A 20712-nucleotide genomic window follows, 5' to 3' on the forward strand; every position below is an offset into this window, starting at 1 on the left:
TCTGTCTTTAGCTGAAAGGCTGAAAACCAATACTGACAAAATGAACTTGTTATGACTGTTAGGACACCGAGATGCACGTATCTGAACAAAACTGAACAAAGATGAGACTCAACTCTAAGGAACCCTCAAAGTGAATTCACTCTTAGGGAAGAAACCTGATTTCCATCACTCAAGGTGATAAAATTCTCAGATACAGATAATAGTTGTGCCATTTTGGACCCTGAGAGCTCAGGAGATGTCAAGATCTGTAAAACCAAAGTCCAGCACTCTCTGAGTTCAGTAAAGACCAAGCTCCATTTTACATGAGATCTGCACACAGACATTGCCTCCGTGGCAGACTACTGCATCTTTCAGCCCTTATCAGTCACCCAAAATCATGGACATAGTCCTGTAAAAATAACACAGACAAACTTAGATTTTAGGCCCTACAATGCACCGGGAGCCCCACGGTGGATGCATACCTTGTTTAACTTGATTAGGAGTCATTTAGTATCTGCTTACAACAAGGCACTGTCAAAAGTCAGAACAGTGAGATTCAGTCACTTCATTACCAAAGGTGGGTAACCAATGTTCTCAACAAGACAGGCAGTCGCCGTCTTGAGATCTGTCACTGGCACTACATACTAATAAGTGCTCACAACCATCCATCTTCACAGGCAGGTCTGTCTGCTGTCTGCAAATCACTAAGCAAACTGGCAAATAGCCAAAGCCTCTGCTCTTTCTCTCCCTCCCTTATTTTGGGCCAGAGAAAGAAAACAATGCCAAGACAATCTTGGCAATTCTCCCTGTGTTTGTCACTACTATCTCCTGTTTCAGCCATTAAGGTATTGCAACATACACACAAAGGCAAGAGCAGCATCTGCATGGAGATGAAGGCAAATGATTTGACCCATAAACCCTATTCTTTGCCTAAATCCAGTTCCAAGCACTAGACAGCATGTTGATAGGGGGATCAAAAAGTGATGTCTGAGGAACATTTATCAGCCTTTTGTGTACTTACATTAAGAGTCCATTTTTGGTGGACTTCTAAAAATATATATATATTTGCATACAAGTATATACATTTATTTTAGTAAGCAGCAAGATAAGAATATTACAGACAAGGAGACCGAAACCATTCCATTGCAGTCTAGAGCCTATTATTCTAGCCATAACCTTGCCCATCTTTTTACACCACAGCTATCAAAGGTTTGTATCAATTCTGTTGACTGTAATCCCCTGATGACAGTCACAATCAGTGTTTTAAATGCACTTAACTTGATTAGGTCTCAGTGGATTGTTTGCTTTTCCAACTACCATACGCTTAGCAAGAGTGGAATAGAAGCCTGGCCAGCTCTCAGGCATTCCTCTATTGATCCCGGCTTTCTCCTCCTGAAGGCAGTGAAGCTCCCACTGATATCAATGAGAGCTCTTTGCCTGTGTGAGAGAGGAGTGTGTCATATGTTTATTTAAAAATAAACAAAGTGAACTGAATCAAAGAGAGTGGTGGGTGTTCAGCATTACTATTTGAATAAAAACCTGAGCTTTATTCCAGCCCACAGAAGGCACCAGAACAAGAATAGTTCAGTGCCAAGGGTCTGATTTCATCCTATCCCACCTTCAAATTTCAACTCTGCTAATGGATATTTTTTGGAAAGCACAGTCAGAAAGGTATCCTAAGTTATTGCTACCCAAATGTTACCTGTAATAGCCAACCAGTTTTAATAATGACTTTCAATAACTACAAACCTCAGGTGGCTTCAGGCCCCCTGCGCCCTACAGAAAGTTTTTATAGTATAGCCTGTCACCAGTGGCCCTGCTCCTACATTTAACAGAACCACTGAAGAAAATGTCTTCCAATTGCCTTGCCCTTCTTTCTCTAAAAAAGCAATAACATTTTTTTAATTAACAATCTCATTTTAAGCTTAAAATAAAGCCAATAGGAGAAAATAACATAACTACAAAAGGCAAGAATTAGAAGTCACACAGCTGAAACTAATAGAGACCATATTTATGTAAGTATGTATATCTAAGTGTCTCAGGTTTAGAATAAGAAAGAACCCCTTTGCCAAAAATGTGGCAGCTATATTTGCTAGTCTCCACGGGAAATGCTATAAAGAATCAAAAGCAAACAAATTTTCCTTTCAAATAAACTTGACCCGTATGTTTTAGACATATGTTTCCCTTTGAATCCTTGTCCTTCTTTGATGGTGCTACATACTTTTCCCTCTTTAAGAGCAAATACTTTGTTGTTACAGCAATACTTTCCCACAATTCTACTATGAGGGCCTCCCTGGTTTCTGAAGCCAGAGCCTGAAAATCATCTTCACTCCTCACACACATCAGCTCCAGACAGGATGCCCCCAAGCTCTTTCTTTTTTATAACTCTGCATGCAAACTTTAGCTGCATCACTGCCATAACAGCAACTGAGAAGGAGAAAAATCTTAGTGGCATATAACTCAGTGTAGAGGGAAATAGGATTCACTTCTGGATTTTCTATGATCCTTTGTACTTTTCTCTTCTCCCTTCTTGCACACTAATCAATGCATTTCCCCCCTCTTTCTCCCAAGCTTGTTTCATGGAATTAGCTCTGACTTTAGCTAGGATGAGAATTTTTTCAGATACCTGAAAAAGAAAATCTTGTCTCGTTCTTGTTGGTTCAGAAATGAACCCACTCAAATGAACACATTGGGCAACAGGCTGCCAAAGCCCCACACTGGACTGTCCACCAGGACTGAACGCAAGACCTCCGAATCCCAGAGTAGGAAATCACAACTGCAAAAGGGCTTTTACCCATTGCTTGTGAACAACAACAAATTTAGGCTTCGCTCTAAGGCCCACCCACCACAGGGAGCTAAAGGCTCTCTTCCAATGCACACCAGAACTGTAATCACTTATTCCATGTATTTTCTGGATCTCTATTTATGGATCTCTACCAATATCCAATTAACAAAAACCTTATGGTGGTGCTTTTGCTACCTTACTTCTCTATCAGATCTCTGTTGTCTCTTTTCGGCCTCACTGTACTTCTGCCCTCGTAAGCACTCTTGTATGAACAACTCCGTAGGAAGTCTAGCACTTTGGAAATTACTTCTCCTTCTGGACATGTCTTGTTTTAATTATCTGCTTTTAACAGTACGACTAATTGCTGAAAGAGTAAAAGTGTGATAGTCGGGAGTTGGAGTGTGGTGTTACAGGCTGCTAGTCCTTAGCACAAGTACTCAGTTGTCAACCTGATCATGTCAATGGAAGCTTTGACACGAATTGAAATTGCCAGAGGATCAGATTTTGGATCAATCTGATATCTGTGTCATTAACTGCAACCTTTACATAGCATTTACATGCATCAGTAGCTGAAATTTAGGGTAGTATCACAACACCCCAAAAAAATCCTGGGTTGGAAATGGGTGAGGTCATTAGCCTGAAATAATTCCTACCAACATTCTCCAGTAAGAATTTATCACTGACTGCAAAAGGACTAACACAGGGCATGTGGCGAAAGTGATTTTTATAAAGAACCAAGTTGATTGCATTTAATGAAACACAATTTTTCTTCTCCATCCCCAACACTTCATTCATCTGTTTAGAGTTCTGCCAGCTCACACCTGGGAATTCCATGGTTTCCCAGAAGGCCAACTGTATCCTGGGCTGCATCAAAAGAAGTGTGACCAGCAGGTTGAGGGAGGCGATTCTGCCCCTCTACTCTGCTTTCCTGAGACCCCACCTGGAGTACTGCGTCCAGTGCTGGAGCCCTCAGCACAGGAAAGACACGGACCTGTTGGAGAGGGTCCACAGGAGGACCACAAAAGTTATCAGAGGGACAGAACACTTGCCTTCCCATCTATTCACACTGTAAACTCAAGGAAGAGTGTTCCTTGGGAATGATGATAATGCCCTCTGCACACAGGACAGCCTAGACTACCAAGAGATAGGATTCAAATATGAACACTGGCCCTGGAAAAGAGAACATTAGCTCTTGTTATCTCTGCTAGATCTATCCTCTACTTGTGTATTCTTATTTGAGCCTCAACACTTGTTCAAGTATTTTATACTTAAGCTATAATTAAATATATAAAATTGTATAATTTAATGTATTTCATATCTCTTGTATTTATACTGTATACAGAAATATCTTAACATAAGGCTGTCTGGCCAGTCATATACTCTGGCTAAATTTTCATTCAATAGGCAAACAAAAGCAGAAACCCCCAGGAAAACCTCACTGATAAATGTGCCTGCTCACAGGGCTTTCACTAGCTGAGTTGAGAATGACAAATGAAAGACTTCAGATCCATTTTTTGTTTTCAATAAAAAACTTGTTTAACACTGTCATGAATATTCATGTGTTTGGCACAGCTCCAGATTAAGCAAATCAAACAAGAAAACAACAGTCCACTTGGCTCCACAAAAGGATGCACTGGATTTTGTGCGCTAAAGCACGCACCTAAAGAAAAGTACAAATCAAACTTTGCTGTGGCTGTGCTCAGAGGGAAATAAAATCCCCTGCCACCAGAAGCAACCTCTTAGGATGCAAAACCAACAGCGCTGGGCAGTAGCTCCTAACTGGTGCAAAGCCCACTGGCATTGGTCATGTGTCACATATTTACATCACAGGAGTGCAAAGGTTGAGGAGCTGCTGCTCTGCAGCTGCTGCTCCTGATGGCGGTGGTGGCCGAGGTGACCCAAAGCAGGAGCTTCTGGAGGCCCTTTGGCTACAACAGCTGCGTGGCCTCTGGCACTGCTGCAGAGCAGTCTAGAAGGTGCTGCCCGCAGACCCTCAACTCCCTGGTGCAGGGAACAGCGTTGTAAATTGTGCTTTCTCGGGGCAGCCTAGCAGCTGTCTGTGGAGGCCTCAACCAGTCGTCCTATTTGGGTAGGTCAAGGACTGCATTTGCAACTAAACCTGGTGCAACAATAGGAGAGAAAAAAATGACACCTAGCACATTGGGTTTTTTTCCTCTTAAGTCTTCGTATACTTGCATGCAAGAGTCACAACCCCTCTCTCAAAAGGATCACCAGATCCGTTGTGAGTTCAGTTTACAGTCCCAGAATGCTGATGGATGTGAGACATGAAAGGATCAAGGGAGTGACAAAAACTGCAGTCTCATCTAGTGGCGCTGGGGATTGCATCTTACTCCATGACCTACTGCTTTACCATTAGGGTTACCACTTGCACCAAGGGAGTATACTTTTACATGCATATTTACGTAAGCATGTAACACACTTCATTAACAACCAAGGATAGGAGAGAACTTGTCTCAAAGATTATTATTTGAGAAGTCAGTCATGCTCACTATTATTATTTTCAAGTCTGACCACATGGAAATTTAATATACAAACACTGAAACTGTAATAACATTTTGTCCCCTCATCACATACTTGTAAGGTATTATTACTCCTGTGTAAGACAGCCCAAGCAGTATCATATCAAATGCAAGTCTCGCATTGTGTTTAATCAGACAAGAGAAATTACAGCTCCAATCTCCATATATCTCTATCCAGTGAGAAAGTAAGGAGTGGAAGGTATAGATAAAGCAGAAAAATGAATAAGTTGCTTAAAGGGAAAGAAAAAGACAGACCTAGCCACACGGCTGGTCATCCATGCAATGTGAATCTCAAGTTCTAGTGCAACCAACACTTACATAAGTTTACTCCTATCAGAGTAACTCTAACTAGAATTCAAACACAGGAATTAAGGTTCGACTTAGGAAAAGCTGGAAAGCATCATCCTGTCCCTAGAGTGTGGAAAAAAGCATACATTTTACAGCTGCCGTTTCCCAATCTCTGCTCCACACATCCACATCTGACAGTTACACTGCAATGACATCATACTTGTGTCTATAAGAAAATCTGTTCCAAATACACTACACAGCAGGGCAGGGGTCCCAGCAAATGTTGCTCAGGGACTTGTAAGTCTGTCTCAAGCACACACACATGGTCAGTGAAGCCGTTTGCCAGGTTTGAGCGGTCAGAAGGCAGCAGCACACACTCCTTGCTGGGGCAGCAGTGCAGAGACAGCCTTCACACACACACGTTTTAAGCCTTAGATAACATACTAGAAAGATGAAAGAAGCATAAACAGCCAGATCTAATAATTCTTTGCCAAAAGGAATCCAGATTCCAACTTTCTCCAAAATACCAACCTGGAATGAATTCCCACACAGGGCTCTTTTCTACTCTGAATGATGAAGCTCTAAAACTGAACAGAGAGTTTGCCTTTGCCCTCCCTGCCCCCCAAATCATAAAAATATGCTCAGACTGAGTTGAACTCTGCTTGTGTTTCTAATTTTTCTTTCTTTTTTATATTTATAGAGAAATAAAAGGTAAAAACAGTTATCCGTTGGACAAACACTTGGGTACATTCATATTTCAGAGCAGCAACTGTCATTTTTAGTACAACTAATTTTCTTACGTTTGTAAAGACTCGATTACTACAACTCTCTTGCATTTTCCCCATCTTTTATATTTCCGACTCTGATCCAGTTGAGTATTTGGTGAAAAGGGAAGTCATAGAGCAAACATAAGTAGCCCAGACAGCCCCTTAAGCACCATTTAAACAATTATCAAAGTAACATTCATATCCATTGAGACTTTTCTTGAGCAGAGAAGGACACACGGATGTTCACTTGCTTTTGCCATGAATCTGTTAAATTTCCTCCTTGAATAGCTAGGACTTAAATAAAAAGACATAATAGAAATGTGGGAGATGTGGAGGCGGATATAATTATGCAACACAACAGGACAATCATTGCCTTTCTGAACAATCAGAGCTTCCCAGAACAAGAAGTTCTTGACCATTTCCCATTCCCAGGAATCGCTCTTACATCCAGCCGAGACCGAGCCATGACTCACTCTTATTTAGCACTATGAGAACAAGAGAGTTGTTGTGACTCTATTGAGTCCTCTTACCTAATATATGTACTGTACAACATTGGGCAAGGCATTCCCCAAAATGACACCTTCTGTCATTAGTTTTACTAACAAGGAAGAAAGCAGTACTATCTCTAAACCAGAATAATGAGTATTATTTAAAATGCAGATAACCATGTGATTCACATTAAATAACTGCATAACTAGGAAAGCATCTAATTCATATCAAACAGGTAAGCAATTAGACTCTTTCAACCATATTCATTACAGTACAAAACACACTTCCGTCTGCAGGATTAAATAGCATTTCATAAAGCCTGACCTTGATTTTAAAGGTTACTGCACATGTTTAACTTTGGCTACAGCACATATAGGTAAGTGCCTGAACACTCCTTTTGGAGAACCAGGGCTTACAGCTTCCATCCTGCAAACACTTTATCCATAGCATTTTTAACGTCATCATTCGCAACAGAATGGTCTATCAGACTAATTTGTGCTTGATTTTGGTGCAAGGTGGTACAGAGTTATTCCCTCATGCGAAATCCCTTTAATAGTTAAGAGATATGAACCTAAGAGGGCTGTAAAGATGTTTAATGAGGACCCATCTGAGTCACTCCAAAAGTGTACAGAATATAATATGGACGATGTAAGCCTCTTCTTGTAGATAAAAATTATGGTTTTATTTTTAAACTCTAAACCAAAAAGATAATTGCTACATTTATAAGATAACTGGGACAGGGAGGAGGGAGAACCCTAGAACACACTTGCAGATGGACCTTCTAACAGCATTTTTCTGTTCAAGAGCTAGACTGCAGAGCTGTCCCCAGTGGGGTGGCACAGGGGCTGCTGGGTGTGGGAACTCAAAGCAAATCACCTCTGTACTGCAAGGGAGGAACTGTTAACTTCCTTTTGCATCTGCATCACTCCACACAGGTTTTGAGGATCCACAGTCTGAAAGGAACCCAGTAGCAGAGCCTTGTGGAGGGGTGCCACAGGTTCATACTGCTTTTCATAAGACATTTGAGGGGTTTAAGGCAACGAAATAGAAGTACTAACACAGGAAAAGTACTGCTACTCCCACTATTTGCGTTCAGAAAAAGGATGGGGATTTTGAACAACTGCCAAAAGTTCACGGGATCAATTCAACTTCAAAATGAAGCTGTGTAAGAGCAAACCCAAAGTTAGCATGCCTCATTTGCTATTAGATCTCGTTTTCCTTAAGCACTCACCAACACACAGTCAGGGACTGTTTCCACCCTGAAGTATCTGAAATCTAATTAAACATGGGTGGGAGTAGAAACAGAGTTGAAGCAGCTGACATGAAATTATGCGTGTGTTGAAAAGTAAAGCCAGTTATATAGCAGGGCACTAGACTTTCAAGTTTACTGCTCTCTATCCACTACAGTCATGACATATTTGCACAGCTTTGGCATCCATTAGGCGTACACGATGAATAAAACAAAACGTTACAGTGGGGTTTGTGTCAATGTTTACTTTGAGTAAGAAATCAAACCAACTGTTACCATAGCAATGGACAAAGCACCCATCACCTGAGATGCTATGGAGATCAAAGAATGCAAAGTATAGATGACAGCACAGCCATACTTTAGTAACATGGAGAGGTGAGGCACATTAATTTCTGAGCAACTATTCAGGATTTCTTTAAAGAGGTTTCAAAAATATTAAAATCAACCAGTTGTCACTATCTGTAAGCAGCAGATAAAATCTTCACTCAATGTCAGTATTTGTGCCCAGTGTTAATTACAATAGCATTGTCTCAGGCAGATAAGAGAAAAATTCTTAAGCAGTACCCTAGAGTCTTAGAAAATGGAGATTACACATCACCTTCATGCCAGATTGCCACTTGCAATATCCTTGCTAGGGCTTTGAACAGCTTCATTTGAGATACTAATGCTTCTGCATGGAAGTTGCTAGGGAATTGCTTTGAAGCTCAATGTCACCCAGCTCAGACCCTAGTGGACCTAAGCCACAGGGTTGCTGCTACTCCCCTCAGTGACTCTCTGGAATCGCCACTTTCAACGCGTCATCATGAGCAGAGCAGCACCCACCAGTAAATCAAAGCCCAGTGTCAAGAACCCAAGTCACAATACTTGAATGCTGCCATGATGTTACCTGCAAAGCTGTGTGACCCTCCTGACACTAGAGCTGACTTGTGTAACACCAACTGCTCTCTGTTCTTCTCTTTGCCCTGAGCCTCTCTGTTCAGACCAGCTCTGTTCTCTTCGCCACGTACTGAGTAGACAAATGAATTCAAACTTTAACACCAACCTTCGATCATCTGCTGCCTCAGAAAATGACATTACACTACATGTAAGTGTACACTGTCCACTCACCATCATACACCAACAGCAGCTAAGTACATGCAAAAAAAAGAAGTTTGGTCATTCGCTTCTAGTGGAAAACTGTAATCAGGCTGCTATGGAAGCAAAAAGCAGAAGCTGGTGCTAATGTGGCCTCTCATGAATGTCTCTAATCCAGAGGGATAAAAAGCAGCCTAAAGCCTGTGAATATTCTCACTACTTTCAACAGGACTAAGACTGGGTATGTTCCTAAATGACAGGCTCTTACTGTGGGCTGGTGCTTCCTTTCCGTAGGAAGAACTCTCTTCTGTGCAATCAGGGCTTTCTCTAAGCTAGACATAACCTCAAGCAGAAAAATATTTTTGTTGCTACTGGTGGTATTTCAACAACCTGCTGAGCCCAGGCACACCGAGTGACTCAGTGACTCCAGCAATTAGCATCACAGCACCTCATATTTTTATAAGCTCAGCCTCCTCCCTAAGCAGCCATGCAATCCATAGGAAAAAATAATTTCCTCAAAATAGGTTCCAAAAATATCCAATGTGGCAAATAAGAAACCCCCTTAACCTGGTCAGCAACAATATTTGTGCCTTAATAATCACCTGAAGGGCTGAACTGTGGTCCCCAGCACTCATGGGAGGGGAGGGAAAGACTAAGTATGACATTATGGTCTAGTATGTCAGGCATTCTCATCCACAGAACCAAGTTGTGATTCATAATCCATAACTATTTATGTGTTCTGTTTAATGACTAGCCAGGGAGGTTGAGGATTCGAGCTCTAGACTTTGGTGTGTGTACCACATATTCCCTTTAATGAGCCTGTCTCTTGTACAAAGAGCTCAGTCTCACAGCACTTTGGAAATCAAGGCTTACATCTTAGAGCCAGAGCTTGTAAGAAAAAGCAAATCTTTTTAAGCAGCCTGACAGCTGAGAATGCAGAGGGCTGTGCCTGAAATGCTTCCCCCCATTTGTCTTTCTCCTTCTTTTTTCCTCTGAAACACACTATTTCTCAAGCCTTTTCTCCAGTCTTGCTGATCTAAGCAGCAATATGAAAACCTAAAATGATGTTGTTGGAGATGATTAGGCTGTTAGTGCAAATTAACCCCCTGGCAGCTTTGCTAATAGAGACATTTTGTAAAACACCAGGAACCAGACAAACAAACATAAAAGATGCTGAATTCCTTTTTAACCCAGTCTTATCTAAACTATGAATTAAACAGCTTTTCTGTGCACTGAAACTCTATAGAAATGCAACTTTCTTTTCAAGAGGATACCACACACAGCAGCAGACACGTCTCTCTAAACAGGCAGCACATACACTGCAGGGTGGGATTTCAAGGAAATACAGAGCACCCCAATGAGGTGCTGAAGGTAACAGCTCCTGACAAAAATTGGAGACAAACACCCTGTACCTTTGAGGAAAGCTCAGCATCGTGTAGAAATTCTCTCAAGTGCAAAGCAGCACTTCCCACCATCCCCATGCCTTCTGTGGACGTTTCAACTGTGAACTGCCATAAGAACGTATAAACAACTTAAGCTCTTTGTGTACGTGCTGTCAGGAGCTGTAGTCTGCCCAAACAGAAACTTCAGTCAATCCAACAGTTTCTATCTTAATGAGCCACTCGAGTACCAATAAAACAATACAGATAAAACCGATTTTACAGCTCTCCTTGGTCAGGTACCTACTCTTGGATTACTCCCCATACTTCCACTCCACCTATGACTTTCTGTTGCCCCTCCCAGCATCATTCCAGCAAGTCGCTCCTGCTTTTACAGCTTTAACAGCTTTTTTAAAGCCTTTTCATACAATTTTCTCAGGGATCCTAATTTCCATTCAGACCTACAGGCTCACACACTTTCTTGCTTACACTGGCCTTGGAACCCAACAGCTTGTCAGCTAATCACACTGAGAATTCCCAGGAGATTCCCTAATGCATCAGATCACAGCCTTTTTCAGATAGCCAGAAAACATCTATCTTGGTTCAACTAAAATCTACTCCCAGTAGTATGAAGTTTCCCTCCCTGCTGCTGGTTTGGGAGGACTGGGGTGTACATGGTATGATCTTTTAACGAGCCACTATTGTTTCTAATTAGGCAAGTAACCAGGGATTTAATTAACTGTGGTAACTTGAGTCACACAAACAGCTAATAGTCTAAACAGAAATTAAGTAGAGGTGCCTTATCTCATCTCTAAGCAGCCTTGCATATGCACAGGCTTTTGCAAAGGTCAGGCAGAGCAGAAGCTAGTGGGAGACAACTGCACCTCAGAGCAGGATCTCAGAACAGAAGGATGAGCCAGAGGCACCAGTGAGCATTTAGCAACACGTGCTGCAGCATAGTTGGAAAAGAAGCCAGGAATGACTTCACTAGTTTGCAGAGACTAAAGGCGATGGGAGGGGAAACTACTTAGAAGGGGGGATTTTAACAAGATACCTTGTTAAGGTCAGTTTCTGAAACTAATATACACATGCACTGGCCAAAAGTTAACCAAAACCTTCAGCTGCAGCAGCTGAAGCAGCATCGAGAGCTGGCGATTCCCTGGCTGACTGCTCATGCACTGATTTTGTTCTCTTCCATTTATGGCCAACTCCTTTGCGATAAAAAGAACATTTCTACAAGTATTACACCACTGAACAGGTTAATTGCAAGACTTCTGCATGATGTGATTTACACTTTACAGGCAGCTGACTGGGGTGTTAAGGGTAACATTTTCAAAAGGGAGGCTATAACTTCTCATCCTCAGTGCTGAGTACTCTGTGGACATCAGCACCATAGAACTTTAATGCTCAGCCCCTGAACATGTTGTGGTCTGAAGCCCCTTCCTGATTTAACGATTATAAAGCAGTGCTTCAGTGATTCACTCATGGTCAATCTGCAAATGACTTCCAAACTAAGGAACACAGACTCAGCCTTCTAACAATAAAACCATAGTCTATTTTCGGTACTAAGGAGTTACATTGCATTAGAGATGTCAGTAGAATTGTTCAGGTTTCTCAAGCACCATATTTTGTAAAGGCTTTTAAAGAGGGTCAGAGGAAGAGCACCTGTTCCCTCTTCTCATAAGCAGCTTCAATATCAAGTTAGTAATCAGTTCCTTCTAAAACATTACCAATCCTGACTCATTGCTACCACAGACTCCAGCAAGCTCTACACATCTTCACCTGTTCTGGTGGGAAGCACCTTTTCTCAGTGTCTGTTTAAAGGACACCCTCACCTGCTTAGCATTTGGAGGATGAGTCATTTGTTCAGAGGACCCAGCTGTTCTGGTACAACAGTGATGTCCATGAAGAGTGCTTGCTAAGAGCTAGTGAAATTAAATTAACTGGAGTGTGATGCCATCCTCTCAAAATGGTATTAACACATTCTCTCAAAATGCTTTGAGGAAGCATTTTTTACGTCACAAATGCTTTTTTAAGTTATATGGGAAATAGTTACCCTTTTATTGTTGGTCTGTCATATTCACTAGTAAATGACAATTAGGAGTACATCAACAGACTATCTCCCCATTGCTTACTGAAGCAGAACATAAGAAATGATAGCATGATTGCTATGAATTTTTAACCACGCTTTTACTTTGGACTAATCTTGAAGCACTTGCAAGGTGCTACTACACTTTGTTCCTTGCAAAAAACAGAATCCCCACAGTGTAACAACTTTTGCACGATTTACTGTCACTTGTATTATGTAAGACACAGATGCCCTGTGGGGAACCAGAGACTTGCTATACTTGAATGGTGCACAGAGAGCACAGCCCAGTCTCTTCCCTGGAAGAAGATGAAGGCAGGAATGAAGCGATCAGTCTAAAGGAACACAGTGAACAGAAGAAGGAAGAGAATTCGGGTCTCTTGACTTCCTAGTTAGTGCACAATAAGGACTAGACCGCTACCTTTCTTCCATTAACCTGCTCCTCTGTACACTTGTAGCTGAATTGTTATAAAACCCAGAAAGAATTAAAAGTTCCAGAAGAGCAAACACTAGACAATGAAATATATAAACCCTTCATCAATGCAATACATAAAGCCCCTTCAAGCCAGAATTCACAGCTCTGAATACTTTTGCAAACCACCTCTGGCCTTTATTGGTCCTACCAATACCATAAAATAACTGTGAAACTCCTTTGATGGGTTGGAAGCCTGGGGAAGAGTTTCTCCAGTTCCTCTGAACCCCAATGAAAGGTTCCTATGCAAGCAAATTTCTTTTATTTTCCAGTCTTGACTGAACAATTGACTTTACTGAAAAGAGGTACAAAGAAAAATGTGAGCAGAATACTGCCTCAGCAGGTTTACATTTTGTTTATTCAAGACGGAAACATGAATGAAGAAACTGTATCTCAGCTGAGAACAAACGGCACTTTGCTCTCCAGACTGCCTGTCATACAAGCTTTGTTTTTATATAGTGTAAGTAAGAATTAGCCACTTCAAGTTTTATCTGTGCCTCAGGATACAATATGTATGTCTAAAGAGAAGGTTTAAGGCCCTATATGAAAGGCAAACTAGCTTTCAGAGACAATACCTGTGATATCTTTTACAAACATTCAACAGGTAAAACTGTGGGTCTGAATTTTTGAAGACAAGACCTTCTTTGGAACTGAAAATGCACCATAAGGAGACAAGAACCAAGTGTGAGGGCTTCAAACTCCTCTCCCTTCACATTTCAACTGAAATGCTGTTGTGCAGTGAAATCGCTTTTAAATATTTAAGTAATGCAAAGCTGCATAGGAAATGAAAAATGTTTTGTTGCAGTTCACACCTGGAGCCACACATGGATGCCCAGAAGAGCATCCCACCAAATCGTTCTGTCTCTCTTCATTTCACTCAGCTGCATTAGTTTTAAAATATGAAGTAGCATTACAAAAGTGCACACTTCATTTCACAGTTGGAAATCAGCATTCCATTTCCTCTGGAAAATAGGTACTTGGGATATTATGTCCCAAATTATGGGTTGACACAATGCATAGAGTGAACTCAGCTCTAGTTTTGGTTTTGTATAGTGTGGTTAACTCCAGCTTTAGTTAGTCATTACAATATCACTTGTGCTTGCAGTGATGCTACCATGCTGCAGCGTTAAAAACTGACAAACCAACAGTTAAGCACATGTAAATTTCAGGGTACTAGAGGTTAATCTTACCTATATGATGAAATAAAATATCAGTACCTAAAATTGAGCTGTAATTGCTTGAAAACATTATTACTTTTCTTTCTTTTACATACAGCAGGTAAAACAGAGGAGGGCAGTGCCAAGCACAGACTGCTCCTCTTGAGTGGTTTACTTCCTAGGGAGGCTCCAATAGGTCTTCCAGGCAAAACAGGCAGAATTAGTGCTAGAGATACCCTTGTTTCATGGCCAGTTGTTCCAAAATGGCTATTTATGGCCAGATAACAAAATCCAGTCTTCAAAATACTGGGATTTACAAGTAGGCAGTACACAGATGTTATAAGTACTTTTTCTGGCTATGGGTATTCTGTAGAGCTACCCCATGTATGCATCTTCCTCTTGGTTTTTAGCTGTTCTCAACACTACACAACATAGCACTGCTGCCAATACTCATTAGGAACTCACATATAAAGCTGCCTCAGCTGATGGGCTTAATAGCTTTCCTCACTGCATTTATCCTTTATCCCTCTTCTCAACCTGTAGATTTATTATCACTACTAATTATCCACTGTCTTGGGTTGACTTAGTTTGCAGGACAAAGGTAATTCAGTAACACCCTTTACAGCCTACATCCCTTCAGACGCAATGAGGTGCACTGCAAAATCTGTAATAAGAAGCCTGAGGGGGAAAAAAAAAAAAGTACCAGTGTCTTTCACTATTTTCTCTAATCAGGACAGATAACAACTTCATCCCATTTCTCTTTACTTATCCTGCTCAATACCTCCTGTAAATCGGGTTATCTGGTGGTTCAGCACCTTCTAGAGTGAGCTAGAGATTAGCTGCTGCCCAGCAAAGTAACATAAAACACTTAGCACTCCCACACCTTTAGCTTTGGCCCTGTGCTGAACAGTGCTCTGCCAGATCACATGTGGCACGTCACGCCATGGAGAACAGATGGAAGGATCCTTTAACAGTGTAGTAGCTGGAAAAGTATTCAGAGCTACAGAACAAACACAGTGATGCACAGAGGCCAACCTTTTCAAACTGCCTAGTACACTCAGCTCCCCAACTCCCCAGTACTACAAATAGAAATTGAGTGCCCAGTTTCCTGCTTACATTCAAATACCTCAGCATACACATGCAGCTACATATTACTTTCTGAAAGTCAACCTCACAAGAATAGCTTATTTTCAGTATAGTTTATGATTTTTTTCCCTTATTTGTAGCCTGCTGGGTGCAAGGGCAGCTCATAAACGCATTCAAGAACAGGGTCTTGCCCTAAGGATTTTCCTTTCTAATCCTCACAGACAATACACCCGAAAGAATGAGAAGATTACAAAAGTGCATGTACACAGCGACAGTCAATCATGGCAGCTCTGCTGAAGCCAGTGGTGTTAATTTATAACAGCTCTGGGAAGTGCACAGAACACCTAAATGATCTTTAAATACTGCTAGTTATTTTTTTTTGCTTTTCTGTCCTATACTGATGCTACTTTTCGTCTGTTCATAGTTCACCCAACTGCTAGAGGAGGTATCAGTAATTTCCCCTTCTGAGCAGTCAGCAGTAAGTGTAATTCATCTCTCTTTTGGAGGCCTAGAAATCCTTCCCCATGGTAGGAATGCAGTGAAATATTCTCTTTCCCCTCTCTATTTCTTTAGCTCTTTAATCAAGATTTTCTCATTCATATTACTGTTGATAATATATGGCAAACCTGAAACCCCTGACCATCAAAGTCTTTCAGGAACAGGTCTGAAAACAGGTTTCCTGCTCCTGAGAGTGATGCTGACCAACTGTTCTCATTTTCTATTTTGCATACAGAAAATGTCTGTAAAGACTTACCAGAGGTGACACAGGAGGACAGGACCTGTAGCCTGTAACCCATTAGTATTGTTTGAATTGCTTTCACAATAGCCCTGTGCTTGACTAGTTGCAAGAAAGAAGATCTGTGTTTATTCAGACAGTGCTCCTACTGCGCTAATGTACTACCGTGCATAATTCGCTTCACTCCCTGTCATATTAGTCATTCTCTTTGGCTTTACTGGTGTTCTTGGGCTGATAAATTTATAGATACACTAACAGGATTCTGAATTAAGACCCAACTTAAGAACATGGTTTCAATTGCAATGATTTGTGGGTATGAGGTCATTTAAACCAGTCTACTTTCCTTTTGCCAGAGAAAATTTGTAGCTATTATTCCCTCTCCCCCACCCCAGCAATGATCACACGCTGTTTGCTTCAGCACTGGATGTTGCAATACTTCAATGAATAATATACAAGAAGTAGAAAATAAACCAACCCACTGTGCCTGGGGACAATGTGTGGTGTGTTTTACTTTAGCATGATTAAATGTGAATGCATGTCATAGGATGTAGGGATTGCTCTGCTGGGAACCCGTGAGCATGAGAGTATTCAGCCTCCTATCTAACCAGGCAATGGCCACAGAGAAGGTTAAAGGAGCCCGTAGGCAGACCCAGCATATGCACTGGCTACTCCCTGGCTTCTGTATTTGCTTGGCTTTTTTTTTTTTTTACCTGTAAAATGTAGGCACTTCATAGATTCCTGAGTCAAATTCCATGCTCTTTCTCAGCTAGGAATTTTCACTGAAGACAATGGATTTCCATCACAGAACTTAAGTTGGCTTTGCCAGCCTTTCACCAGCCCTCAGCCATGAAAACTATGAAAGAAACCTTCGCAGCCCACAGAATGAGCCACACAGTTCAGGATTCATAGGATGGTCCCATAGCACTTTTGCAGTGTGGCTCAGCTGTCCCTTCCTATTGACGTGTTAGGAAAACAGTTAAAACTATTTCCTTCTCTTCTATGTGTAATTACCCGCCTGGACACCCTGAGCAAAGCTTCCATCTGATGTCTTAACAACTGCACAGATCAGCGTCTTTGGTAGATACAAGAGACTAACAGACCTGCAAGATGATGTTTTCAAACTCAAGATTGCTCTGAAATATCTCATGTTGATTTTCTTGCCTTTGGCTGTGGAGAGGAAGAAGCACACCGGACAGTGCTGATTTTCAGCACGAGTCAGCTCTATACTACATCTCAAGACAGTGACTACTTCCCCAGCCCCACCAGGAACAAGCAAAAGCCATTTTAAAAACGATCTTGGTCTCTTCAGCCTCATGTTCTTGTGTTTGGTTCCAAGTAATTTTACATAAAAATGCAAACCTTTACTCCAAAAGGGTGTTTCAGCAAGAGAATATGGCCTGAGCTCTGCATGGGATAACACAGAACCACCAATCTATGGACAAATGTCAGATTATTCACTTCAAATAAATGTCACTTATTCTCAAAACCAAACCAAAGCCAATCCATTTTGTCCATAACAGGAAGTCACACAGGCTACTACTGATGTCCTACATTAGTATCTCTACCTATTGCACCTCTCAGCATGCAAATTATATTGTTGCCTTGGCAGTGTCGGACTCATTTCTGAGCAAAGAAGTATATCAGTAGATTTCAACAAGCTTGTTGATCTTCAGCTCACTTCTCAGGAAAATAAAGACCGTGACACAGACCTTCAAAGGGTGATCCCCTCTCCTATCCACCCAGCAAACACCCAGTTCATTGCCTTTGGATTTCTTCTTTCACCACAGCTATGCCTGTTATGTGGAAAACTATTCTGTTTCTAATACTTTGTGAAAAAGGATTTTCAATAAGAGATAAGCAACAATGTCAGAAAAAAAGACTTCTATAACGGAGGTTTCACTCAGCAAACAGGTGTCTGGGAGATTATCTCGCCAATTTAACCAAAGCTGCAAACATCAGAACGATTCTGGGATGACTAAAATCCTTCTTTTTTAAAAGAGAAGCCTTTTATCTGCCAAGCGACACTTCCTGTTCTAAAGGCTATTCTCCTCGGTAGTTGTCAACTATGTATTAATCTAATTCATATAAGCCTTCGAAATAAATACTTTCATGTGCAGAATCTTTCAGGAAACTCCGATTCTCTGAGCCTTTAAAGAGCAATTGTTGCTTATCACCGTGGAAATTTCCCTTGAATTTAAAGCCTGGTAACAAGGGAAAAAGATACATCAAATATTTCAGTGATTAACAAGTTTCCCAGTCTTTGTCATCCTCAAAGGATTTTCATCTGATCAGTAGGGAAACTGCTAAAGAAGAAAATAAAAGGGAAGTGATCTGACCCAGTAAGGCAGTGCTTGTGTTCCCAGGTCCTGTATTCACCACTCCCATCCAAAATAATGGCACTCACTTCTAACAGTCCCTTACAATCAACAGCAGTATCAAACACATTAGGCCTTAAAGGGTATAAGTAGTGTTTCTCTTTGCCAACACGTAACTACAAGTAGATAGTTAAACCCCTCCCTAAAGAGGTCTCATAACAAAACCACTCTGTGTGGGAGAGGCCTCTGCCAGAGCACTTAAAGAAAAGCAGGTAACTGAAGTTTTGCTGTGTTTGAACTCCATGCCTGAGCAATCGAAGCCCGATTTTAAAAGCCATGTAAAGCAGAGGACTTTTCTGGTGCCTTACTGTCCATCACCGTGCAGACATGGCCCCACTAAAGCAGTGAATTACCATGTTTTGGACATCGTTGCGTAATGTGGGCATCTGACAAATAGAATGGCATATGTGTTAAAAGCTTCCTAGTAACAGAGGCTTTCAATCCTCTTTGCAGTGTTCAAGGGGGAAAATAAGGTATTTCAGTGGCCAGGAGCAACTTTCAGTGTGGATTTACCATCAAGTTGGTTGAGATTCATACCACGTCCCCAACATCTTTGTGTGCTACCATACTAGAAGCATGCAGAACCAACCTACCATACCTGAGTATAAACTGATCCACTGTAGAATTGTTGGCAACTGTCACGTAAACGTTCACCACCTCCCCTTGCTTGACAGGCTTTGAGGGCAACCAGACAACAACATTACTATCCAGACGTAGTTCCGTTAGCCGAGAAGTCTCCTGGCCTCGATAGAGGCTGACAGATCCAATCCTCTGTAAGTGGGACATGGTTTCATCCACGCCATCTTTTCCTGGCCGGATAGCATTCCCCTTCCTTATATCCTCAGCGGTACACTCTCCCTTCTCGTCTCCCGGTTGAATAGCATAGTAAAGCTCCACAGGGCTCCCATCAAATTGATCCGGTGGCTTCTTACGGCCCGTGACAACCACAGGAGGGTTAAACCAGCTTGGCAGGAGCTCCAGCTCTGCCACACACAGCCCCAGGTCCCCTTTCAGCCTGCAGCTGCCTCTGACTTCCCGTGTCTCTCGGAAGGCGAACACCCGCAGGCAGGGCAGCTGCTCCGTGGTGCTATAGTCATCCCAGTCCCTGCCCACGATGTAGAACAGCACCTGCACTTTGGGCTTGCTCAGGTAAATTTTGTTGCTCATTATGTAGGCCTGAAGTTTCCAGTTATAAGTAAACTTGTTGGCAGATCCAAAAAAGTTGGAAGTTAACATTAGGTCCTGGGGCACAACTTGTTCAACAGAAAAAGGTCCATAGCTGGCATTTAATATAGGTGGTCTCCTGGCTTTATATGGGAAGAACGATTCCACCCTGGACTGCAAACTGGAATTTCTCATAAAGTCCTGGTTGGCTTCTTTGAGAAAGAAAGATGTCTCAACACTGAAGATCCGATAGCTCACAGGTAGGTATGTTGGTAATGAAGAAAATCTCTGATTATTGTTCAAGACCCCTCGACACTCGGTCACTGTTAAGAGAAAAGGTGATAGGAATTAGATCAAATCTTCTTATAAGTTCGAAAGGACTATAGCTTTAGTGGAGCTACCCAGCAAGTTACGGACAAGAATTATTCCATGCAAAAAATATTTACAGCGTAGCTGCATGTTTAGATATAGCCAACATTTTTTTTCTTGCATTACATTCACAAAAGACAAAAAAATGCAGGCTCTAATACTGCTTTGCATTTATCTATGACAAATGCTTAGTCACACAGGTGATGTGTAAAGGGTTGTCTACAGCACAATCAATCATTCATACTCCCAGAGTGAGTAGGAAGAGGAAGGTTCACATAGCAGAAACAATGCTTGTCCCAACAGCCATTTTACATGGCTGAACTGAGCTGCAGCAGTGCTTTGCTAATACACAACAGATCTGGAAAATGTTCATTGAATACCTTGACTATCACCTGGATGAGAAATAAACAGGTTACTTGTCACTCCTATGCAGTGTCTCACCTCCTGAACAAAACGTCAAGCAAACGTGTGTAAGTTTGCACACACCAATTCTCTTAAGGACTTGCCACAAATCAAAGTCATCCTTCAAAAAGCAATTCTGTAAGTAAACAGGGTGTCTTTTAAACCACCCACGTGCTCACCTTCCCTACTCTTTTTCTGGTTATACCACCCCCTTCTAAACTTTCCACCCACTTAGGAACTTCCCTCCTGTCTTTCTAATCCTTCTGTTCAGTTACAGCATGCGTAAGGCATTTGGTACGTCGGTATGGTCTGCTG

At 41.6% G+C, this 20712-nt stretch overlaps 1 protein-coding gene across 1 annotated transcript in view; it reads right to left on the reverse strand.

Annotated features, from left to right (window-relative positions):
• TMEM132C (transmembrane protein 132C) overlaps positions 1-20712 on the reverse strand; it is a 157090-nt gene that overhangs the window by 126493 nt on the left and 9885 nt on the right. The window contains exon 2 of the mRNA XM_010013827.1: positions 19061-19949. Within this exon, the coding sequence (XP_010012129.1) occupies positions 19061-19949 (889 nt within the window). The remainder of the gene's footprint in view (positions 1-19060; positions 19950-20712) is intronic.

The sequence above is a fragment of the Nestor notabilis genome, unplaced genomic scaffold (genome assembly GCF_000696875.1).
Source record: "Nestor notabilis isolate BGI_N333 unplaced genomic scaffold, ASM69687v1 scaffold10314, whole genome shotgun sequence".
NCBI classification, from domain to species: Eukaryota; Metazoa; Chordata; class Aves; order Psittaciformes; family Psittacidae; genus Nestor; species Nestor notabilis.